Source organism: Amborella trichopoda, chromosome 4, assembly GCF_054954075.1.
Source record: "Amborella trichopoda isolate Santa Cruz 75 chromosome 4, AtrichopodaSantaCruz75HAP2 v2.0, whole genome shotgun sequence".
NCBI lineage: Eukaryota > Viridiplantae > Streptophyta > Magnoliopsida > Amborellales > Amborellaceae > Amborella > Amborella trichopoda.
This window is the reverse complement of record NC_142339.1, coordinates 8420923-8446662: the sequence shown is the minus strand read 5'-3', so window position 1 is coordinate 8446662 and position 25740 is coordinate 8420923. Positions and strand designations below refer to the sequence as shown.

Here is a 25740-nt window from a genome sequence, read left to right as displayed (position 1 = left end):
AAGAAAAATACGTATCATCCATCTAGAATCCTCTCCTTAGTTCTCTCTATCTATTTTCTGTCAGATAGTTTATCCTTAAAATTGTGTGATTCGGGATGCAATTGAGTACACTCTATCCCTAAAGTAGGGTTCCTTAAAATTGTGATTGGTTATGGGATTATCAATAAAAAATCTATCAATTCCCTACTAATCCTTGAAGATTGATTCTCTCTGTATCTATACATAGGATATTGAAAGTCGGTAATTCTCTCTTCCTTGGTTGATTTTCTCTGTCTAAACTGTGATGGCCTCTCTTTGCTTATCAATGAAGCCTTCCCTGTTCTTGGTTTTCTCTCTCTACCTCGGCCTTCTTTTTTTATCGAAGGCAGCAGCATCAGATGAAAGGGGGCGGTATGTCGCTCTATTCAGCTTTGGCGACTCACTCGCCGATACAGGGAACCTGGTTCGCTTGGGATCGAGCCAGTTCTCAACGATTGCCAATCTTCCCTATGGAGAGACGTTCTTTCAGAAGCCCACTGGCCGGTGCTCCGATGGTCGCCTTATCGTGGACTTTTTCGGTACTTTCGCTCTCCTCTCTCTTCTTTTTCTCTCTCTACAATTCACATGGAAGATCCCTCTCTCATCTTTCTTTCTTGGGTAATTTATACATGCAGCTGAGGCACTGGGGCTACCACTTTTGCCTCCATATCTCTCTAAGGAGGAGGGTGAGCAGGACTTCAAAAAGGGTGTGAACTTTGCAGTTGCAGGAGCAACTGCACTCAAACAATCTTTTTTTTATAGTAAAAATATTACGGGTTTGGCGACCAACAACTCCTTTGGTGTGCAACTCCAATGGTTCCGCGACCTCTTGCCTTCTCTTTGTGAGCCCTCAGGTCTTTATCTTTCTCTCTCTTTTGTTTTTTTAATAATATGATTCTCTCTTTGCACTTCTTCCTGATTCTATTATGCACTTCTTTCTCTCTCATATTTTTCCTCTCTTTCTCGTATTTAAATATTTTTGAATGTGTAGACTGCAAGGAGTACATGAAGAAATCCATGTTTTTGGTTGGGGAAATTGGAGGCAACGATTACAACTATGCATTCTTTCAAGGCCGAAGCATAGATGCCGTCAAGTCTTATGTAGACGATGTAGTTAACTACATTATGGATGCAGTCACCGTAAGTAAAATCAAGACATGCACCATTTTATATACTGTTCCATAGAAAAATAATAATAATGATAATTAGGGTTTGAACCTTTGGCCTATCTCACTAAGTAATTAATGCCAATTATAATTTTTGTTTTATGTTCTTTTTTTATTGTTAAGTTGAATTGTTGGTGTTGTTTTCATCTATTTGTTCTCTCCTTTTTTCTTTTTTTTTCCCTTTGTTTTGTTGTACTTTTTGATAAAAATCGAGAATCGTTAACTATGTCCACATGCCAATTTAGGATTTTAAATTTTCAATAATTCAGCATGTCACCATGGGATAGGTATAACCCTTATTACTTTGATTCATAGATCATTCTAAGAAGAAACGATTTAGTGCTCAAAAAAATGATTGAAATCTATTTCAGCTCTAATTTCTTTGATCATGGATTCACAAAGTATTCATCATAGGTTTTTGTTTATCAACTTTGCCCCTTCCTTTCATGAAGGGGTGATTGTGAAGAAGGCATTGTTTAAAGACTGTTTTGGGCTTTTTTCAAGGCATTGTTTCAAGACTATTTTCGGTTTTTTCAGTGATTAGAAAAGCTTTCTCATTTGATGGACAGAAATTTCAAGGTGAATAAAAATATTTTGAAACTTTTTAGATCGTGAAACCCCTACATCTTTATGACTGATGATGGACATGTACTGTACTATGGATCCAGAGAACTTCCTTTTTTTTTTCTCTTGTTTTTTCTGTTTTTTAAGTATCCTTTTCCCTTTCCTTTTTTATTTTTGTTGAGTAGGATAAAATTAACCTTTTAATTAATGGTTGACGCAGGAGCTAATCCTTAAAGGTGCTGAGACTCTAGTAGTACCCGGGAACTTGCCAATTGGGTGCTCTACCAGTTACTTGACAGCTTTTCAGACATCTGATAAACAACAGTATGATCCACAGACTGGATGCCTCACACACTTGAACGACTTTGCCTGCCATCATAATTCGAAGCTCCAGGATGCAATCAAAGTTATGAGAGAGAGGTTTCCTCATGCAAGAATTATGTATGCTGATTACTACAATTCTGCCATGCGATTCTTCAAAAATCCAGAACTTTTTGGTACTTCCAACTCATCTCTGATAATCATCTCTAGCTTAACTTAAGCTTAGACTCATGTTTTTTAAAATTTGTACAGTTACAGAAATAATTATAGGGAAATCCGATATAATGTTAAGGGTTTTTATGTATCTATAGTTCCCACTTCATATATACATGTTTAATTTTTCAATGGGATTGGATGCAATGAGATTATTTACTTTTGATACAAGAAGATCACAATTATTTAGAAATCTATTAGCTTGGATGTGTCACCAAGTTCGAAAAACATTTCTATTGAGTTTGAGCTTGGTCAATGGAAAAATGTAGCCACTTAATTTCAAGATTAATTGTGATCACCTTGTACAAAAGATAAATGGTCTCGTCGCATGTTTTTCTTTTTTTTTTTTCTCTTTAAGGGATATATTAATTATTTTTGGAAAACTAAGTTGTTGTGAGGCCATCTTTAGGCTCTAATAACTATGAACCTCAAAACTTCTCTTCAACTTATCTCATAAGACTATAAACTTGAATCTGAATCCATACTCCAACCATAATCACTAGAATCTGAATCCAAACTCCAACCATAATCGCTAAATTTGAATCTCAATCTCCAACCATAATCGCAAAACATCAGTTATCAAGGCATGGTAATCAGGATGTACTTAATATTTCAAACCTCAATTAAGTGCCCATTTCCATGTGCTGTGATTGCAGGGTTTCCTAAGGAGACATATCTCTCTGCCTGTTGCGGAGTTGGAGGCCAATACAACTATAATTTTGTAAAGACGTGCGGCACTTCGGGGGTTACAGTTTGCAAAGACCCATCAATGTATGTCAACTGGGACGGAATCCATCTTACTGAAACAGCTTACAAATCGATTGCGACCGCTCTGTTGAGCGGTTCATATATGGACCCCATATGGAGCTGAGCCAAGAGCCTAGCCCAACTAGATCAAATCTAACTGAGAAGCCAAATCTTATACATGCAACTCGTAGTTAGTGACGAGTTGTGAAGCTTTATTGGCCTATATAGAGATTCAGGATGATTTTTTAATTTTAGAATTTCTTTTTTTTTTTAAAAAAAAAAACCGGTTTATCTTATTGATGATTAATAAGTGTAGTTGGTCGAGAGTTTTCATTCGGAGAAGAGATTTAGTATGATTCTGTTTTGAAAGAAGATAAAAAGTCCTATTCATTGGGATCAAGATTGGCCCTTTTTGTAGTAAATTATTTATAATGTGAGTTGTGACATGAATTGCTTTATGTGTAATTTTAAGTGTTTTTTCTTTGAAAAATTTCAAAGTCAATCGTGATTATAAGAAAAAAAAAAAAAAAAAAGACGAAATATAATTACAAAGAAAATTGCTTGGAATTATTTAGGCCTTTTTATGGATCTTGTATTGAATTTCTTTTACCCATGTATCCTTTTGAATATCTATCAATATTTGTCCAGCAAATATCTTTTTGTACTTAGTTCATGAACGCCAGTTGTAATTTCATAAGTTGTAAATACTGATGCAGTCCCATTCAAAATGAGTGTCTCCAACTTTCCCTTTTAAATTTGAAAAGTCAAGATGCTGGGAATAACTTATTTCTTATTAAACCATAAAAGGAAGCATTTGGATTTTACTTCTTGTTCAAAACGGTAGGGCCCGTTTGGATCCTCGATTTTTCAATCCTAGAATTGAGATTTTTGAAAATGTATATGGTAGAAATAAAAAAAATGCAATTTCACTGTTTGGATTGCCAAGAATATCTTTTTTTTGGAAATACAAATTCTCTCTCCCATTAAATTTTTTTGAGATAGTTTTTCTCTCTAAAATTTCTCTAAAATTTTAATACACTCTCTTTCGGGAACATAAAATTTGAAATAGTTTCTCTATCGAAATTTATTTTAAATAGTTTCTCTCTAAAAATTTTATATACTTTCTCTTTCTAAAATTGATTTAGTTTCTCTTTAAAATTTTGAGATACTTTGTCTCTCTAAAACTTAAAATTTGAGATAGTTTCTCTCTCTAAATAATTTCAGAAAGTTTCTCTTTCTAAACAAATTCAGGTAGTTTCTCTCTCTAAAATATGATATAGTTTCTCTTTTTAAAATTCTAAGGTACTTTCTCTATCTAAAACTTGAAATTTGAGATAATTTCTTTCTAAAAATTTTAAGATAATTTCTCTCTCTAAGAAATTTTAGGCACTTTTTAATCTAAAATTTGATATAATTACATTCTCCAAAATTTTAAGATGCTTTCTCTCTCTAAAATTTAAATTTTGATATATTTTCTCTCTAAAATTTTTAGGTAGTTTCTCTCTCTAGAATTTGAATATACTTTCTTCCTCTAAACTTAAAATGTGAGATAGCTTTTCTATCTAAAGTTTTTCAAATAGTTTTGCTCTCTAAATATTTCAAGTACTTTCTCCATCTAAAATTTGAAATTGTTTCTCTCTCTAAAGTTTTTAGATATTTTCTCTCTCTAAAATTCAAAATTTGAGATAGTTTACCTGTCTAAAAAATTTCTGGTAGTTTCCCTATCTAAAATTTAATATATTTTCTAATCTCGAAAATTTTAATATGCTCGCTCTATCTCTTTCTCTAAAACCTAAAATTTGATATAATTTCTCTCTAAATATTTTGAGATATTTCTCTAAAAAATTTTAACTAGTTCCTCTCTCTAAAATTTGATGTAGTTTTTTTCTCTAAAATTTTAAAATACTTTCTCTCTCTAAAATTTTAAAATACTTTCTCTCTCTAAAATTTAAGATTTGAGATTATTTCTCCTCTAAAATTTTAATATGGTGTCCATAATACTTTGAATTTGATATAGTTTCTCTCTCTAAAAATTTGAGATAATTTCTCTTACTAAAGAAATTGTATATTTTCTCTCTCTAAAAATTTATTATACTTTCTCTCTCTAAAATTTGATATCGTTTCTCTCTGTATAATTTTAATATATTTTCTCTTAAATATTTTTTTTGTTCTTCAGTAGGAAAATGGATCATTTCCATAAAATATCAATTCCACCTATTTTGGTTGAATTGAGATATCCAAAATTTAGATTTAAAATGCGTATTCAGGAATCCCATGAAATCTCAATTCCAATGAAAATGTCAATTCTAGCGAACCGACCACGATTAGTTTAGCTTTTCCAAAAAAAGTGACTCCTATATATCCGACTCCAATGAGCCAAATGGGCCCTTGGAGAAAACAAATGGTTGTCTAGATCTAGTTTGCTACAAGCACTATAGATGTGATACTCATCATGGGGATTCTCTCTCCATTGAAGACTTCAAAAGCGTGACCGCCCCTTTCTCCCCATTATTTTATGTCTCTCTTTCTCACTATTCTATCTATCTCTCTAAGCATGTACTCTCTCTCTCTACCTTAATCAGTCATTTAACCCTGAATATGAGAAAGAGTGATGATATATTGCCTTTAAATACTCAATAGAGACAGAGAGATAAAGTGGATGGCTAAAGAGAGAGATAATGGAGAGGGAGAGAATGATGAAACATTAGGGGAGAAAAGGCTGGCATGATTTTGAAGTTCTATAGGTAATATAAATACCAAACAGTTTAAAACTTAAACGAAGCTACGGATTCATGATATTATCAGCGTCAGATATATTAGGAATACTAGTTTTGGGGTTCTCAGCAATTGCAATCATCAATACTAGTTTTGGGGTTCTCAGCAATTGCAATCATCAAACAAACTGAGAGATTAAGTTATTAGGTGTTTCTGACATCATAAAGATCCTAAATGAAAGAAAATTAGAACATTTGGGGAACTTCCCTCTTGTCCGGGGTGGGAAATGTCGGATCGGGAGGCAATTTTGGAAATAAAATAAACCTGTAGCAAAGGGTGATCTCCACATAATTTCCAAATATTGTGGAGCATTTCATAATAAAAGGGGCCAAATAGGTTCTATACATAATTTTTCTAATTAAAAATTGAATTACTTAGAGAACATGTGAAAGAGTTCAATCCAATATAACGGATTAAATCAGCCATATATCAGCGAGGGGTTTTGTCCAATCAGAACCCAACAGGTAGAATTAGATGGACTAATTTTTAGAAAATAAAAAATAAAAATGATATTTTTAAAATATGAAATATATTACAAAACAATGGTGAATTTTGTTTAATCTATAATTGGTATAACCAATGGATCCGACTAGCCAAAACCAGTAAAGTGTTGTTTGTAATTAATATTTGTAATTAATTTACAGGCGATTTTTTCTTTGGACTCGTTTCGGCCAAGTTACCCATTAGCATTCATAACTCGGTCCCACCGGTCCGGTCAAGCTATGAAAGTTATGAATCAATGAGATACTAGAGGAATAAGGCGTGCTAATATTGAATGGGAGGGAGATCAGGGGGGAAGAGACCTCAAATCAAATATTTGCACTTGTTTTGGTTTTTCTTCTTTAATTTCTTTTGTAATTCCTATATTATCCCAATTTTCAATCCCTTTGATCTTTCTTTAGTCTATAACATGATAAGCTTGGTTGATAGCATACTGGGAAGCATACATGCAGAGAAGGACGTGAAAATTTCAAGCTACTTAATTCTCCTGAGCCCTTAGCCCATGAAGACCACTAAACTTGGGACTATGTTTATTTCAAATTCTATATTTTAGATCTTTAGCCCATGAAGATGTGTGTGCAAGATCATATCTTATAGATTATAAAAAAGGGACATGTTTTTACATGGCTCCAACAACATATAAATTATATACGACCTCACATTTTTGTAGTTCGATTCAAAATCAACAGTTACGATTGTTCATGCCACAATGTCACACTAAACACTATTTTATTTTTCATTTTTTTCTACAAAACATTTTTTAATGAAGTTTTGGGTGTCCCACATAAATTTAGGGTGAACCTGAAAAAACAAAAAACAAATATATCCCATAAAAATGAATGACCAAAATTTCCTGCAATATTCAGGGGTATTCTGGTAAGTTTTCATTACCAAAAATATGGTTTACTGCCCATGTTAGAACTCTGCATGCCTAAACATGAAAAAGGAAAAATATCTCCGTACCTTTTATATTTTGTTTTCATATCTCAATAGACCCAAAGATTTAAAATATATCTCCAAATCCCCTGATTAACTTTACCCACTTTTAACTATTTTTTTAGCCCTAACAAATATAAAAAGATATGATCATTCTTAACCCCTTCTATATATTCCCCCAAATTTATCTCTCTAACGTTCACCCTCTTTGTCTCTCTAACTGGGGAGAGAGAGAGAGTGGAAAAATAGGTAGAGAGAGAATTAGGGAAAAATCATGTGAAGAGAGAGAAATGATGGTCTTTAGAAAATATATATGTTTCTTATATTTGTTTGGGGCAAAAAAAAAAAGGTTTAAAGGAGATAAATTTAGCTTAGGGGGTTAAAAGATATAAAATTTAGAATTTTTATAACTCAAGATATATTTTAAAATCTTGAGTTTTTTGAGATATATAACTTAAAAATGGAGTTACGGAGATATTTCTCCAATAAAAAACTCTGAGCCATATGATCAAGAGCCAACTTGTAACATTGTCACTCAAGCCATCTCAGCCATTTACTAAGATCTTACGGCTGGCTTTTAATGTCACATATAACTATATATATGGGTAGGATTCCATAAAAAGTCATCATTAGAATTATTTTCCAACTATTTGGAGTCGGCCTTTAGGTATACAAATTATTTGAGATCTGCGGTAAAAAAATAAAAAGGAATGTATACAAACTGAAAAACGCGTGGAGCAGTGTAAAAAAATAAAAAGGAATGTATACAAACTGAAAAAAGCGTGGAGCAGTTGTACAGTTCAAAAATGGAGGTCGTACATGAAGAAAAGCAGGAAAACATTCAACACGTCTTCATCTATTCTATTCACACAGTATATATAGACAAGTACTTATCGTCCTCATAAAATAGAGAGAAAATAGTGCACCTATAAATAAGATGGTTGATGCTGCCTCATTGCAGCTCACCAGCCTCCCTCTCACATAAGGCTCTTGTTTTTCTATCCTCATTTCTCTGGACTCCAGTGGTTTCTTCTCCTGCTTCCATGAACTTCTCTTTCTTCCTGATTTTCTCTCTCTTATTCAACCTTTATCTCTCAGAGGCAGTGGCAGCACATAAAAATAACTATGCTGCTCTCTTCAGTTTTGGTGATTCACTTGCTGATACGGGAAACCTCCTTCTCTCTGGAGCAAATATGTTTCCCGGAAAAATAACCGACCTTCCTTATGGGGAGACAACTTTTAAGGAAGCGACTGGTCGGTGCTCCAATGGCCGTCTTATTGTCGACTTCTTTGGTGCTCTCTCTCTCTCCTCTCTATTGTTTGCTTTTCAACAAACAATGCATCTCCCCTCTTTTGTTTTAATGGATTTTGACACTCTTTTATCTTCCATTTTTTTGATTTTTTGTTTCAGCTGAGGCTTTGGGGCTACCACTTTTGCCTCCTTATCTCTCTAAGACACACAGGAAGAAGGACTTCAGAAAGGGTGTTAACTTTGCGGTTGCAGGAGCCACTGCACTCCAAAAATCCTATCTTGACAGGATGGGTATTCTTAATTTTGTGACCAATCAAGACTTCTCCCTTGGAGTGCAGCTCAACTGGTTTGAACAACTCCTGCCCTCTCTTTGTGACCCTTTAGGTTATTTTCTTCTTGATCTTGCTCTGATTGGTGCTCTCTCTCTCTCTCTCTTCTTCTTGGTTTATTTATTTATTTATTTAAGAGAACATCCCTCTCTCTCTCATATTCACACAAAATATATCCGGATGAGACCTCTTGATCCTTCGTTAACTGGAGGTGTTGATTTTGGGGTGCATTTTGGTGGTCCTGCGATCAAACCAAATTATACATTTGGTCCTTTTAAGGTGGCAAAGCACCCAGTTAGTTAGGAGATTGGGATGACCTAGAGATCCTCAAAATCCCCTCTGAAGCTGAATTGGGACCATCCATTCTGATGGAGGTTAGATACGGAAAATTTAGGCAAATGTGAGGTGTCAGTAATGGCATTTCTTGAAAAGGAAGGGGCATGAATAAAAATTTTAACTATGATCAACCCGTGTAAATATACATTAGATCAATTGTTTCATGCTGGCTGGTCCGCATTGTACGATATGCGGTCTAAAGGTATAAAGCATTCATTTTGAGGATAGCTGCAAATAGGTGATCCATTTAAAAATAATTGTAATTAACGATTCAAATATTTTTTTAATATAATTATTATTTTTTATTTTAACTAACGGTCGAATTTTATTTAACTTTTTAGATTCATGATCCCCATATTAAAGATTATATATTCTCTAAAAATTAAGATCAAATTATATTCAAAAAATATATTTATTGCCAGGCCCGTATTTGTATATGTGCAGGTTTGGCTACATGCTAACCACGTCCTATACATTATGGCCTTACTGTAAGCAATTTGGAGAGAGACACACAAGAAAACTGAAGAAGAACCCTTTGTAAAGAGGGAGATCCTAGAAAGTATAGGGCTTTGAGGTGAATGAATACCCTTGGTGAAGATTGAGGTACACCATTGGTGAAGGTGAGGTACTCTGCCAATGAGAATGATGGTAGATTGCTAATTTGACCGTTTCTAAGCCGTATGTCGACCAAAAGATGGATCCCAATAGTCGGAGTAAGATGATTTTGCTCAATGGGAATAAATGGATCATGCAATTAAAGATATGCATAATTTGAACTACTTTTAGATGTTTAATTTTTATAATTAAAGATAAAAATAAACTCTCACGCTGTCTCAAGAGATACCAAAATTGCATCTCACGACAAAGTTTGAGGTGCACCTTAATTGATTGGTTAAGGACTCAAAATCAATATTATCTCATGAAAATAATTATCTACTAATGAATGGATGGTGCTCAAAATCTGAGAATGGAAAACTCCTAGGTAGGTCTTTTGGCAACAGAGAGAGAAAAAGAGGGTAGTAATTTCATGCAACAGTCTATATATATATATATATATAAGTATCTATAGTGTAGTGATTTCATTTAACATTCTTATAGTGAATAAAACATGCCTCCAAAAGCCATGTGAGGAGCACTTGTTTGTATCTATTTTTTTAACAAAGACCTAATTCGTTTTGAAAACAATCTATCCAAACTTCTTTTTTAGATCTAATGAACATATATACTGTCCATTTGATAGGATAATTAGATCTGTGGGCCTCATTCTTTTATTCCAATTTTTTTATATGGCCTTAAATTAGATGAATAATTTTGTTAAAAAAATTGATTTTGAGTTGTTAAAGGCCTAATTTTAATGTCCAGCAAATATAGAGCGACTTAAAGTAACGGTTTCCTAGATGCACATTAAATTATTTCCTTTTCACCATTAATTGTTGGAATGAGTAAAATACGAGTACAATATTTCGGAATACAAATGGCATGAACATGGTTATTTTAGAATAGCAATTTTGTTGTATAAAAAGAAATTTGCTCCTATATCTTAAAATTTAAAATTACGAATATTGCCCCAAACTTTTGTATATTAGGTGCATATCCCTTTGACAATTGTTTTTCTTCTTTTTCTAATTTTACTATATCCCTGAGAATTAAAATCGAATGTCGCTAATTTTTTTCTTTTCTTATTTTTGTTTTAAAGTGATTTTATATATTGAAAATTTAAAGTCACTCTTGATTTTGGATTTTGAATATCTTAAGTTGAGTGGAAATCTCAATTACAATGCAAGTTCAAGTATAAAAGTCCAAAGTCAAGGTGACTCTAGATTTTCAATATCCGAAGTGATTTTGTTGTATTTCCCAAATATGTCGTTAAAAATCATATGAATATAGATATTAAAAATCCAAAGTCATTTGTGAAGTCAGGGGTAAAATTAAAATAAAAAATTCATTAGGGAGCTTTTTATAATTATAATTTTTAGATGGGATATAAATGTAAGTTTCTTTATATTATAATGTAATTTAAACAGGATGTCACTCACACACTATAATTTAAACAGGATGTCACTCACACACTCTATATATATATATATATATATATATATATATATATATATATATATATAAATGTTGAGATTATCCCACTAACTCATATGAACATATGAGCCCAACGGCCCAGATTGAATTTGGGCCGATCTGAAGGTCACGACCTTATTTCGTGTTTGAATTTTACTTTTTTTTTATATAAATCCAAATAACTTGAAATTTTAGAAGTTCATTCTTCTCATCAAGGTGCACCTAATAAAAATATTTAAAAAATGATTCACGATAAATAAATTGATCAAACTACCCTTGAAATGTTTCAGGGGTATTTTGATCAATTTGTTTCTTGTAAATTATTTTTTTGATATTTTTATTAGATTATCCTATTTTTTAAGAACATACACCTAAAATTTTAAGTTTTTGGATTTGTAGAAAAAAATTAAAATTAAAATATAAAATGAGGTCGTGACCATCAAATCAGCCCAAATTCAATCTAGGCCATTGGGCACATATGAACTCATATATTCATATGAACTAGTGGGCTAATATTAGTATTTTTCATATATATATATATATATATATATATATATATATATATATATATATATATATATATATATATATATATATATATATATATATATATATATATATATATATATATATATATATATATATCATCATCATCATCACTATCACTATCACCATCATCATCATAGTCTTTTTTTCAATTAATTAGACCATATGACCTTTTGAGTTTTAAAACTACATGATGTATATGACAACGATTTCATAGTATGGCTTTTAAATTGTCACTGTTCTCAAATACATAAGGATGGTTGTCTTTTCTAGTTGTCTAAAGTATGTTTTCATGATCCTTAAATCTATTATATTTCCGAGTTTATGAAACTAATTCGTACATTCGACACTGATTTACCCTCTTCAGGAATGGGGTTGAGGTCGTGGTGGTAACGTCACCTGAATCTCAGCTATTAGTCTGAGTTAAAACCAATAACAATTTTTAAAACAGTACATCCCCAAGTAATAATTAAAAAAGAATGAAAAAAAGAAAAATGATTCTTATAGATAACATTCCCAATGAATAATTACAAAAAAAAAAGAAAAAAAGGCAAAAAAAGGAAAAATGGTTTGCCCATCGATAACAATATATTAACTTCTGCCCCCGTTGTAGTTTGCTTATTTTTATTTATTTGGCAGCTTGGTATAAATCATGTTCTTTAACTCAAAAATGGAAGTACCTACTTTTATTTCTATACCAGTAGATATTATGTCGTAGTAGATTATAAATTAAGAATATAACATGATAAGTTGTAGTAGATTATAAATTAAGAATTTACTATGATAAGTTGTTTCTCAACCTTGTATATATTTTGTTCGGTAACTCCACCATTTATAATGACTTCCTTTATCTTTACTTACTAATCTCTCTCATATTTTGCAAATGACTTCCCTTACTAATCTTTCTCTCACATTTTCTTTCTCATGTTTGCTATGGTAGAGTGCAAGAAGTATATGAAGAAATCATTATTTTTGGTAGGGGAGATTGGTGGTAACGATTACAACTATGCTTTCATTGCGGCCAAACGCATGGATGAGCTCAAGTCTCTTGTACCACATGTCCTTAAGTCCACCATGCATGCAGTAGAGGTGAGTACCACAGATATAGCTCCATATATTATTCCTCAATAAATTAGTATAGAAACAATAGTGATTTACATACCGACAATACGAAATGTTCTACGAGAAATTATAAAGAAAGTTGGTCAACCCACTTTTGTTTTAATTGTTTTTAAAATTGTACCTCGGGTCAACTCGAATTTTGATTTGTTCTTTTTAGTTTTTTCATAGGACAATGCCTTCAAGTTTTTTTTATGAAAAATAAAAATGTTAAAATGGGGGTCCCTTAGTTAGTCATTGTTAACGGTTGATGCAGGTACTGATCCGCAAGGGTGCGAAAAATGTAGTAGTACCAGGAAACTTGCCGATCGGGTGTTTACCGATTTATCTGACACTTTTCAAGAAATTTGATAGACAACAGTATGATCCACAAACTGGATGTCTTACATATTTGAATGACTTTTCCATCGACCACAACTCAAAGCTCCAAGAATCAATCAAAGTTATGAGACAGAGGTTTCCCCATGCAAGAATTATGTATGCTGATTACTACAATGCTGCCATGCGCATCTTCAAGAAACCAGAATCCCATGGTACTCAATCACATCCCAACACCTCCTCAACTTTCTTTCCAATTATCATATAGCTTTCTTGAAATTTCGTAGTATAATTTTTATAAGATCATAATTTGTAGTTTTTCCATGTAACTCGTCGCCAAAAGAAAAGACAACAAATGGAAAACTAATAGATGATTTTTTGGTTTCATCTTCACTCCCATATATATATATATATATATATATATATATATATTGTATACAATGAGACCATTTATTTTTAATACAAGGAGGTCACAATTGTTTATAACCATCTGATATGAAATCTGATAGCTTGGGATTGTTGCAAAGTTCGAGAAAATTTCTTTTGAACTTTGAGTTTGATCAATGAAATAACTGCAGCCATCGAATTTCACATCCAATAATCTAGATTAATTGTAACCACCTTATACCAAAAATAAATGGTCTCATTGTATACTTTCCCCCCCACACACACACACACACATATAAATATATATAGATATATATATATGAAAAATCTTAAAAATACCTATAGGTGAAATGCTGAAAAACCTTAGAAAAGCCTATAAGCGAAATTCTACAGTGCTTCGCGACCGCCACGAGCTTGCTATGTCCATGGTGGTTTATTGAACGGATTGATTCCACAATTTTTTGACCATCACGGATCTAGTATGTACCGCAATGGATATGCTAGGCCTTTGGCGATCAAAAAATACACGCAGCCCGATTTTTTCGGACGGTGATGAGCCTATGGGCGATATCACTATTCATTTTCGCCCATAGATATTGCGTAGTGTCTTCTATATATATATATATATATACACACACAAAAAATTCATGGAAAAAGGGTGTTCTAAAGCCTGAGCATCCTGAAATGATCATGTCGACGTTGAAATGTATAGATACAAAGAAATAGAAGGATCTTATATCCCAAAACTAGTACTTCAGTTTGTTAGGACTTTCCATTATCAAATTGGCCATTTATTTCCTTTTAAATTTCATAATTAAGGGCACAAACAAATTTTCAGGTCATCATTAGATTTGGAACGCTAAAGCTGCATCCCCTCGATTTTCGACCCTAAAACTTTTCCTTTGATTACTTTTCTTTTGATGACCACACAAACACTGGAACCTTGGTCTCCAAACTCCTACCTTCCATCCTCATTTCTACCTCAAATCATGACTATAGTTCTAAGTTTTGAACCCTTATTAAGAGTTGATTTCATGATGCAGGGTTCACAAATGAGACACCTCTCTCTGCCTGCTGTGGACGTGGTGGCCACTACAACTTCAACTTCATAAATTGGTGCGGCCACTTAGGGGTGCCAGTGTGCAATGACCCATCCTCACATGTGAGCTGGGATGGAATCCATCTCACTGAAGCCGCATACAAATCCATGGTCCAATCGTTGCTTTGTGGTGGTCTCACCTACCCACACATTGAGCTTCCCCCATCTACTTGCCCTAAATGAAAAAGAAGAGATGGAAGAGTATGAGTTATGAGGTTTCTTTTTTGTTAATATGAAGCATGAGGCGGCATGTTACCTTTTTTATTTTTATTTTTATTTTTATTTTTATTTTTTATTTATTTATTTATTTTTTTCTGATTCGAGTGAATTTTCTCAGTTTTAAATAGACATAGAAATAGGATTGTGTTATTGGAATAGTATGAAATTAATATCTTGGTGGAAGGAAAGTGAAGTCGGGTAGTATTGGTTTAGCTTAAACAGTAGAAGCTTATTACAATGCAGTCTGTAATCTATTTATGTATATTGGAAATATTTTATGTAAGGTTGAAGTCTTTAATTGTCAAATAAGGTGTGTTGTGTGTGGAAGATCTAAACTCGATGGGTTGATTTTTGACAAATAAAGTACGATAAATAACACATGAAATACATACACAAGAACACAAATATTTACGTGGTTCACCCTAGAAGGGTTACATCTACGGGTACGGCAAACTGAAATCCACTATACCAATAAAAGTTACATCAAATATTTTGGAACAAACCTCGACAAAAACACAATCAAGCAGACCCTTTTAAACCACTCTCCCTTCCTACTCTTTACTTCTGACAACTATTACCGACAACATCCAATGACGTGAGAGCAATGAGAAACTGAGTTTCTCTCTAACTAGAAAGGAAAACAACCCAACATCTCTATAGGAATTGCTTCTCAACAATAAACCAACCTCTCAATCTTCAAGAGTCTTCAAGAGGCACCATCAATATTTCTCTCCATATGAAACTTTCTTCTCTCTAAAAGGAAACCTTGCATCTTATTGTTTACAGGAAAATCCCTCAGATCCCTAGCACAAATTGATTTTAAAAGTGATAAAGACTGGGGAAAATCAAATTTTGATATGAGGTTAGATCTATTAAAAAATGAATAGATCCGCTCTCATATCAGTGGTAAAGCCAGCATCGATCCAAAACGCACGAAAGATTGAATAACAAAAAGAATAAAATAATAAATCTAACAAAGTAAATGAAAACTAAGAGAAAAACAGATGATGAGGAAAATACCTAGCCATGCCAGATGGCCTGAGGCACCCAAGGCTTCGAAACCTCGACCGTATCAGAACCACAGTCGTGTACGTGTGTCCTATGTTGTTCTCTCTTCAAACTTGACCAAACCTTGGCTTGGTTGAACTAGAGTTTTACTAATCTAAGCTAGAAATTGGTTTCAGAGGAGAGGGGGCTAGGATTAAGGTTGCTTCTCTAGATCTAGGTTTTCTCACGATTTTCTTCTTGGGCTCTCTCTATCTGTCAGATTTCTTAGCCTACCGGTGCATAAAGTCCAACATTAAATGTGTCACAAAATGTGCTTATATAAAGGCTCAAATCGTGCCAAAATGGATATATATCAATTTTAAGCAGATTTACAAGCCAAATTTCTAATTTGGGGGTCAAAGGGAGCCTAAATCTGACCAAAATTCGCAGTTTTTTACTTTGAGGTGAGTCACGTATTTTTGTGATATTGTCTACCAAAAATCAAGTAAAAATAAGCTATTTTGCTATTTTTACATGATTTATTACTAAAATAGTGGTTCTACAAGATTCTGGATCACAGGATAGGAATCATGAACTATGATGGTCTTTGGCCCGGGGGATTACTGGGATAGTGTAATCCTAAGGATGTCTATAGTTTAGAAATCCAATGAATTTACCAGATTTCAAAATGGACTGTCTACAATTGCCCCTTTTTGGCTCGCCCTATGCTTCGAGGGACAGGTGGGTATCAAAAAAGTAGTCACTACTGACATTTTAATTTATCTGAAGTCACATGATCATAGGGAACGCCAATTTTCCCTCCCAGACAATGTTGTCCTCGCTCACCCATCGAGGGTATTTTCACCCTAGGGTTTTCGGTGTGAGATGTTCCGGTGATTTACACAAGCTTGGACTCGAGTTGGATTTTCTGGCCATGTCACTAAACTTTGGAGGTTTTCACTTTTAAATTCTTGAACTTGATATTTCCTTTGATATCTTTAGGGTTTCATAAGGTCGTCTATAGGTTTTACTTGTTTTAGATAATGTTTGCTTGATCAATTCTGAAGAGAGAGATGAGGCGGTAACGTGGTAACCATCATATACGGGTGTCCAAGGTCCTTCGTTTTAAAAGATATTTTATAAATTTTAAAAATAGGGAGAGATTTGAAATAGAACTTATAACTTGGACAAATCATGATTTGAACAAAGAAATTAAAGTTTTTTAAAACACAAACATATAGAAATTTTTTGAAAAGAGGTAGATATTTTGCTTAGCAGTTTTAACTCTTGCAACCATAGAGCCCTCTAAGCAGTTTAACATCATATAACGATAGACGGATACACCGACCCTTTACATCATACGGGGCTAGACGGATACACCCGACTTTTTATGTCATACGGGGCTAGACATTTTCTCAATACACTCAAATTTTAAAGTCATAAGGGCTTAGATGTATACACAAGACCTTTTACGTCATAAGGGCTTAGACGTTTTTTAAATACACCCAACCTTTAACATCATACGGGATTAGACGGATACACCCGACCTTTTATGTCATATGGGGTTAGACATTTTGAACTAAAATGTGGTTGGCAATTTAGACGCATGCCACCAAGGAGCAAATTTCTTTATTTTTTACCTTTTTCTTTTTTGGAAATGAAAGGTGTTTCTTTTGAAATTGGCTGGCACTTTAGGCTCGTGCCACCAAGGAGCATCTGATGGGCTGTCTGAGACTAATTTATTTCATAATCATTTGAAAACAGTTAATTTCATAAATAAAATATATGAAGATAGATGATTTTGGATCTTGGAATACCCTGGAACTCGAGCAAGGGAATTTTTGTCCAAACAAATTTGGACGACACGTCTTGTGTCATCTAAACCGGGCGTACGAATCTAGGCAACACACCCTGTGTCTCTCAAGCCACCGACCATCGAATCTCCAATTTTTTATTTTGGAAGGTATTGGGGTTGCCTAATCCTCCTGGATCTTGAATTTCGAACCTACAAGTTGGTTTTTTGGATAGGATTTCTCATATCCTCCATCTTCATTTTCTCCCTTCTTCTTTTCATCATCATCTTCTTCCTTCTTATTCTTCTACCTGGTTTTTCATGGCTCCTAAGAAGAATACTAACCTTTCTAAGGGTAAGGGAAAGAGTGCAGATCAAGCTGATGATAGGAGAGAGGGAGAGGGTATCCCTCCTTTATCTAAGGTTAAACATTTTCTTGAGGGTCTACCTTTCCATATTTTGCAAATCCTAAGAACGAGTGATGCTCGTCAGCAAGTTTAGGGTTATCCTATTATCATCCATTGGTTCAGGGTTTGGTTCCTCTCTGCTCAGCAATGGCCTGAGCTTATGGCCTTTCTGGCCTCAATTTCAATTGTGGGTATCGTGATAATGGCATTTTGCTATGTGAATTTTCCCCTCCTTGAGGCCCTTGCCGAGAGATTCAACTTTCAGATCAATACCTTCTTCCTCCCTATAGTTGAGACGACTCGTACTTTGGAGGAGGCTACTAGGATATCTGGCTTGAATATGTCTGGTATTACGATGATAGACGATCATTCCTTCTTAGGTGCATGATTGTTGAGGGCTACCAACTCTTCTCATGGTGGTTGGGTTGACATGGAATCATTGGTCCTTAATCGAGAGTGATGTCGTGCCGTCGAAAAAATCTGCATCTTTCTCTTTGTGCTTTTGGGGTAGGTCCTATTACCGAGTGGTCGGAAGATCGTTCGTAGTTCTCTCATCCATGTAGCCCATGCATTCTAAGAAAAAGCAGGTTACACCATTATTTCCATCGTGTTAGCGGGCATATACCGGGGTCATCACAATCAAGTTACCCAAGGCGACTGATTTATCAAGTACAGTGTCCTGATCTTGCAGTTGTGTTCCCGAACTCAATCTTTTACTTTGTTTTTGCTTCTAAAATTCAGTCAAGCGACACTAGTAGTGACGCCAAGGACGGTCTAGGCGACACTAGTAGTGTCGCCTGGGTCATCTTGCCTCGGATGATTCCGAAGTCCTGAATTTTAGTTCCTGACATTTTGGGGTGTTTTAGCTCCTGCTTTCCACATATTTGGGCCTATGAGTACATCACAGTTGTCCGTCTTCCTTGATCCATGATAGTTGTATCTGCTGCTCTGGTATATATCAGTGATACCACCTAGCCTCGCGATATCAATCATTATCACAGAATATTTGACGATGAGTTGTCGTTTGATTGGGTAATCGGGGGTGTGGAGAATGTGCCCCTGTTTCTACTGCCTATGAGGTATTCGTGTCTCCTCTTGGCAAGCCAGTACTTCACAGAGGGCTATTTCCCTCAAAGGGCTCCTAGAGAGGCAATTGATCATCACCCTCTCTTTCCACTTCAACAACACTCTTCCAACCTTCTAGTTAAAGCAGGATTATCGTGGAAAGAGAAGAAACCTTCTTCTGACGAAGGGCCGATCAACCAAGACAAACCCAATACCACTTCCAACTATGATTCCTGGTAGGAACGTGCATGTCCTCTTCCACTATGCCCTAGGGCTCCGAGACTTCGTGGTGAATCTTTTGCCCCTACTCAAAAATTTGTGCCTTCATTAGATGACGATGCATCTTCTTCAAATAAGCGAGTCAAATCCAATGATGTTGTGTCCGACATCAGCTTGAAAGAAGCTGAAGTTGAATTGGCTCGATGGTTGGCCATTGTGGCGGACCTCAAGGAGCAGGATGTTGATCCCAAGTCAAAGACTGAGTAGTCGTAGTATCTTTTTTTTTTGGTTTGAATAAGTTGATCTCATGTTCACCGTTCTTTTTCAGTAGTTTTATTTCCTTTGAAGTTTGTTAGAACAGTAGAAATTTCGGTCTCAAGGCCAGATTTGATTGCGTGAGTGCATGTAATAAACCAATTTTCAATGGATGAATAAGATCGGTATTTTGAGATATCCAAATTTTTATATTCGGTTTTGATTGAACCTCTAGAACTCTAGAGGCCTCCCTGTTTTAAAATTTTAAAGTTTTTTTTTTGGGCCGCACAGGCTGCGTCGCCTGAGCAACACGAGTAGGGTCTCCTATTTATTTATTTATTTATTTATTTATTTATTTATTTATTTTTATTTTTTATTTTTTATTTTTTATTTTTTATTTTTTATTTTTTATTTTTATTTTTTATTTTTTATTTTTTAATTTTTTTGCAAGGATTGTTGTTGCTCTTGCCCCCATTATGGGATGTTTTGCTTTTGTTCTTGTCCTTGTTATGGGGTGTTTTGCTTTTGTTCCTGCCCTTGTTGTGGGATATTTTGTTGTTAATTTTGTCATGATGCTCTAATGTTTAATGGCTCCTCCCCTTCTTTTTCTTACTTTTGTCACTTCTTTTGCAAGGGTTATACGTGGGCTGTAGACCCCACTTATTTGTCATCCGTAAGTGGGCAGAGTTATTGACTCCTGGGCAGAGACAAGTTCTCGCCAGGATAGGTTTGTGGGATGTCTGTAGGATCAAGCCTTTTACCTTTGATCGTGCCCCTACCCTCGAGGACGCCACCAGGATTTTTTGAGTTGGAGTGAGGGTGAACTTTTCTTAAGTATTTCCCCCGAGGCACCCACTAGTTATGCCTCTGCATGTAAGGAGTTGCTTGGTATTCCTTATGAGAAGATCTAGGGTAAGCATGAGTCAGAAATCCATCTTGGAAAGCTGAGGTGGGAAGTCACATGTGTCCCCTATCTTGTGGAAAAGAAGACAGGTGGTCGAGCTACTCATATTTCGATTTCCACAGCTAGCAGACCACCCCATAGAGGGAAGGCCCCTAAGGTGGAGGGCAAAGGTTCGAGGGATCCAGGAGTGAGCTTATTTGTTCAGGGTGAGTCGTGTGACTAGAGCAGCTATTCGGGCTAGGACGGAGTCAAGAGAGTCGGGTGCCTGTCGTCGGGGGATCCAGAGGGGATTGAGCGTGGCGCTCTTGAGCTTGGAGATGTAGATGTGGATGGGAGTGCATTTTCGGATGAGGATACAAAATCTCCTCCAGTGCCACTTCCTAATGAGGAGAGGCGAGAGGAAGAGAGGTAGAGGATTCGAGATTCTTATGAGCAGGTAATGATCAAGGATGAGCTGGAGGAATTCGACAAGAAGTGGATTTGACCATTGAACATGAGTAACTTTCGAACGGTGAGAAACGTTCTTTGCAGGCTTTTCCTTGCGTATCTGTTCGGGGAATTTTGTTTCCCGATCGGACAAAGGATCAAGCTCATCTCTCAGTGGTTTGGGGGACACGACAACTAGATTATTTGGAGCGAGTAGCCTAGGGTCTGGCGATTGTGGGTTGGTTACATCATCACCTTTGTAGTGCTACCATGGGAGCCCCCTATTTGGGGGCTTATTTGATTCTTCTCTAGGTTTGGGCATGGGAGCATATCACTATTCCTCGCCCTCTTCCTGGCCAACTAGCACCGCCATTTCCGACTATTCGTCGCTGGTCATATGAAGTCTAGGAGACTAAGGAGGTCTTTTTGAGGTTATATTACTCACTATTCTTGGACACCCATGCCACAGGAGAGGTGAGTCACGAGTCTCTCTCTCTTCTTGTTTTTTAATAAGAGTCTGCTATTGAGGTGACTTATATCCTTTTATTTTCCATATTGGTTGGACTCTTATGAGAGTTGACCCTGTCTCGGGTGCTTAAGCGACTTCCTCCCAGACCTTCAGGATGACCACTCATCTGATTTGCACGTTCCTGGTGATGCCATATTTTCCTGGTCGAGTTTGTCGTCAATTTGGCTTGCCTCAGTCATTCTTTGAGATTACCCTGCCCTGGACCCCTGTGACGGTTAGCACTGCTGATGAGGGTGCCTATACGAGAGAGATGACTCCATGGATGGATACTCGAGTTATTGGTGAGGAGGAGGAGGAGGGTATTTCCTTGCCTTTGTATGAGGAGAGATTCATGGTTGTTTTGAGGGACAAAGTCACCCTAATAGATCATGGTGAGGAGAAGATGCAACAACTGAGGACTGCATGTCTTGGTGAGGGTCAGACTTATGGTGAGGAAGTCGTTTCTCGTCGTGCCGAGTATGATTTGGTGGCAAAAGAGAGAGATTTGATCACCGAGGATCTCGAGAGTCTTTGCCAGGACTTTGAGGGGATGAGAGAGGCAAGGGACATGGCGATGGAGGAGTGTGATTATATGAGGGATGAACTGGAGAGGGCCAAGATTGAGCACGACACTCTGATGGCGGACTTGGACAAGTTCGGGCCAAGCTGGAGAGAGCGTGATTGGTATCATCTTCTTCTGTTGTTGTTCCTACCCTTCTTGGACCATCTCCCTTCCTCATTGGAGATTTTAAGATACGTTTGGCCAATAAGGATGCGACTCTAGATCGCTACCGATTGGAGAGGGTATGCTTCACTTTTGTCTTTATATTATTTGGCGGTTTGCCCTTTTTTGTCTCTTTTTTATCTTTTTTTTTTTTGGTTGTGACCTCTTTCCTTTTGTGTTTTTTGTTTAACAGAACACAGCCAAAGATCAATGTCATGCGCTTCTGGAGGATGTGAAAGGTCTTATAGAAAAATATGACAAGTTGTCAGGACTTCTACTAGCTACAGGTGGTATCGCTTCTCTAGCAGAAGCGAATCCTTATGTGTGGGTGCCGACACCATCTTCTACTCGTAGTTAGTCACAGTCTCAAGCATTTACTTAGATGGCAGGGGGTCCGAGGCAAGTATATATATTGCTCTCTCTCTTCTTGTTTATCTTATCTGCTCTCACTCGCTTTCCTTTTTTTGAATTTATGGTAGGCTTTGATTTTCGCTCTTTTATCTAAGAATGATGTGCGAAATATTATGTGTGCAATTGATTCATCGAGATTTGAGGGACACTTATTTGCACAAACTTTCGGGCTGAATTTTGACAAACTCAAGCCCCAAGTAGGGCCTTTGTCCCAAAATTTCAGTTATCGGACCATCATGCACACATATGGTGGTGGGTTAGCCTCTTTTGGCCTCATGGGATCTAGCCAAGAGAGAATGCTCTCAATCTAGCCAATGTCGTCATTGGCGAGGTCTACCCATCTCCGATATGTGGCAGTTGGCAATTATACTCATACAATCATGAAGTGTGCCTGGCTAGTTTCAAGTCTTCATAACAGGCATAGGAAGTTGGCTTCAAGAGCGAGGCCAGATCGACTAATAATTTTAACCTCTCGTAGTGATGGAGGAAATCCTTTCCTGGTTTAGAAAGGGAATTTTTTAAAAGTCCTTTTGAAAGGTATTTTCAAAGAAGGATGCACTTGTAGCCCCTTTGGTGGAGATTTTCTTTATTTCCTTTTTATTCATTTATTTAAAGATGAAATGGATTTCCTTGTGAGATCGTGGGGACCCACGAAACCTGAAGTTTCCTTTGGTCTTTGGAACTCATATCATGTGTTTCGCAGAAGCATGAACAATTCTTTGGGTTATTGTTGGGCTTCCTTCTTAAAGAGGTCTCGACATTCTTCTCAAGATTTATTGAAGTCTTGGGTCTCCAATTCATGTTGCCTTCCCATATCTACCCGAAGTTGGTCTTGTTGGGAGCCTAAAAGGATTAGGGGGAGTCTTATCCTCAAGGTTTGCTTATGCAGTATTATTGTGGCTTGCAAGCACTTATTTTGTACTTGAGTTTGGACTAGGGCCTCATTTTTGGAGGATTTTCTTTCAATTTTTTTGCCTTGATGCATCTTTCGGGTTTTCACCACATCCTTTATTTTCATTTTCTTTTATTTTATTTTTTTTTTTAAACCCGTTACGGATAGTATTTTTTGAGATACATTACATTAATGGGGTCATGAAGTTCATACCGCTTCTGATTTTTTATTTTGTAGGAATTACTTACATGCACTCGGGTTACCACGAATGGCACCTCCCAATTAGGTTTGAATTTGCCTAATGGGTGTCGATTTGCAGGAGCATGAAAGATCTTCTTGAGTACCATGTCTCCTTCTCTAAATTGTCGGGGAACAACTTTTCTTTGGTATGCCCTTTCGATTCTACAATGGTAAACTATGATATTTTGTATTACTCATAGTCGTTTTTTCATCTAAAGTATCGAGGCAGCGATTTGTACTTTGATCTTTTGTTCCTCATCTAAATCATTATGAATGAGCCCTCGGAGATACGGTATCTCAACTTCAATGGGTAATAACAAGGTTAATAGCCCATCCAATACCCAGACGTTTTTAGCGTATAGAGTTTTTGACTTTCAAGGCTCGAAATAAGGGTCGTTGAAACAAAACAAAAAAAAGTTAAATTTTTAGGGATGGACCACTGATTTTAAAAGCCTCGGGTTGGCACATAATCACTCGATATGACCCAGGAATCGGTCACCCCGTACTGCTTCTATCAATATATAGGAAATCAGCTAGGTCTAAAAGAGGACCGATGATTGCTACAGTAAAAATGTCATTTTGCTACAATTAAAATTTCAATTCACCGATCTTGATAAGTTCTTGATCGGTTCACTGTTTTTATATGTGTTTTTTTGCTGGTTCACTATTTTTTCCTACAATAAAAAGGCGATCCGGACCGCCAATTCACCGATCCAGACTGATTTTTGAGATGCCCGATCCTAATCACCGATTTGTTTTTTAAACTAGTGGGATGAACATAAACTATGAAATTTCAAGGGGAATATTGAATAATAGGAAAATTCAGGGATATGTGTGTAAAGTTTTCTAGATTTTATTGTTCTTGCATTTTTATTTATTTTTCGAATTAGTACATTTTAGGTTATGAAATGACTGTGTGGCCCTCAGACAAAAGTTAAATTCTCGATGTTCGGACCTTTCAATAATTTATCAAAATATGCAACAAATTCATCGTTTTTTACATATCAACTTAATTTGATTTTTAGATTTTTTAACTTTCTTTTTTTAAAATGCTTTCTAACTCGGGTAAGCTCTAATTAATCAAATCTGTTTGAGTCGGCTGGTTCATCGGGTCAACTATAACCTAGTGGGGATGTGTTCGGCCACCCGATCTAATTTTTTAAGGAAAATTATTGTTAATATACCTTAATTTAAGAAAATCGCAAAAAAACCTCCAACTTTCCAAAACCTCGTCTACACATTTTTTCTCAATTTTTTGGACGAAAATACCTTTTACGGTAATCTTTCTACCGTAATGCATTGCGACCATTACGATAATTTAAACACTGTTGTAAATAGAGATAGAATTATGGTGCTTTTAATACCGTAATAACATAAACATCTATTATGGTACTTTAATTACCGTAATAACATAGAGTATTACCGTAATACTTTAAGGTCGTATTACGGTAATTTAAGTACCGTAATATTACCCAACTCCACACAAAAGATTTTTTTACTCTCTCGAGCCTACTATTTATTTACTCCCTCGACAAAAATCTACGCTAGCTGCAATTTTTCAAATCTCAAATTTTTAGGATATAATATCTACTTAATTTTTATGTGGTTCTCAAAATTTTAGAACCAAAACACACTTAAATAGGTGTTTTTGAGCAAGGGAGTAGATCCACATCGTGCTCCCATGTTTTTTAGCTTTGGTTTGAAGCTTTTAAAGTATTATGGTAATACTTTAAAAGCTTCAAACTAAAACTAATATCAGAGATACCCTTTTCAAAAAATCTATGTTCCCATGAGAGCACGATGTGGATCTAATCCCTCGTTCAAAAACACCTATTTAAATGTGTTTTCGTTTAAAAGTTTTGAGAGCCATATAAAAATTAAGTAGAGATTATATCTTAAAAATTTGAGATTTGAAAAATAAGAGCTAGCGTGGATTTTTGTCTAAGGAGTAAATAAATAGTAGGCTCGAGAGAGTAAAAACATCTTTCGTGTGG

The 25740-nt window shown here is 35.6% G+C and overlaps 2 protein-coding genes across 3 annotated transcripts; both read left to right on the top strand.

Annotated features, from left to right (window-relative positions):
- The first annotated feature begins 283 nt into the window (after positions 1–283).
- Positions 284–3215, top strand: LOC105421311 (GDSL esterase/lipase At5g45910-like). Its single transcript, XM_088863745.1, has 6 exons — positions 284–557; positions 654–872; positions 1010–1158; positions 1969–2278; positions 2322–2370; positions 2859–3215. Exons 1-6 carry the CDS (start codon positions 284–286, stop codon positions 3151–3153), a joined length of 1296 nt encoding a protein of 431 aa, XP_088719871.1. The 3' UTR covers positions 3154–3215.
- A 4966-nt stretch (positions 3216–8181) lies between these two features.
- On the top strand, positions 8182–15231 carry LOC18442866 (GDSL esterase/lipase At1g28590-like). 2 transcript variants are annotated; one of them, XM_088863625.1, is made up of 5 exons: positions 8182–8534; positions 8653–8877; positions 12715–12863; positions 13150–13426; positions 14642–15231. In XM_088863625.1, the coding sequence occupies exons 1-5, from the start codon at positions 8186–8188 to the stop codon at positions 14878–14880; spliced, it is 1239 nt and encodes a 412-aa protein (XP_088719751.1). In that variant the 5' UTR covers positions 8182–8185; the 3' UTR covers positions 14881–15231. The 2 variants fall into 2 exon arrangements, with proteins under 2 accessions (XP_088719751.1, XP_088719752.1); XM_088863626.1 differs by lacking the exons at positions 8182–8534; positions 8653–8877 and adding an exon at positions 9617–9778.
- The last annotated feature ends 10509 nt before the right edge of the window (positions 15232–25740 follow it).

Coding starts and splice junctions, on each gene's coding strand:
- LOC105421311 (XM_088863745.1), top strand. CDS start 284: ATGGCCTCTCTTTGCTTATCAATGAAGCCTTCCCTGTTCTTGGTTTTC. Junction 558..653: donor CCTTATCGTGGACTTTTTCG/GTACTTTCGCTC, acceptor TTATACATGCAG/CTGAGGCACTGGGGCTACCA. Junction 1,159..1,968: donor ACATTATGGATGCAGTCACC/GTAAGTAAAATC, acceptor TGGTTGACGCAG/GAGCTAATCCTTAAAGGTGC.
- LOC18442866 (XM_088863625.1), top strand. CDS start 8,186: ATGCTGCCTCATTGCAGCTCACCAGCCTCCCTCTCACATAAGGCTCTT. Junction 8,535..8,652: donor TCTTATTGTCGACTTCTTTG/GTGCTCTCTCTC, acceptor TTTTTGTTTCAG/CTGAGGCTTTGGGGCTACCA. Junction 8,878..12,714: donor CTCTCTTTGTGACCCTTTAG/GTTATTTTCTTC, acceptor TTGCTATGGTAG/AGTGCAAGAAGTATATGAAG.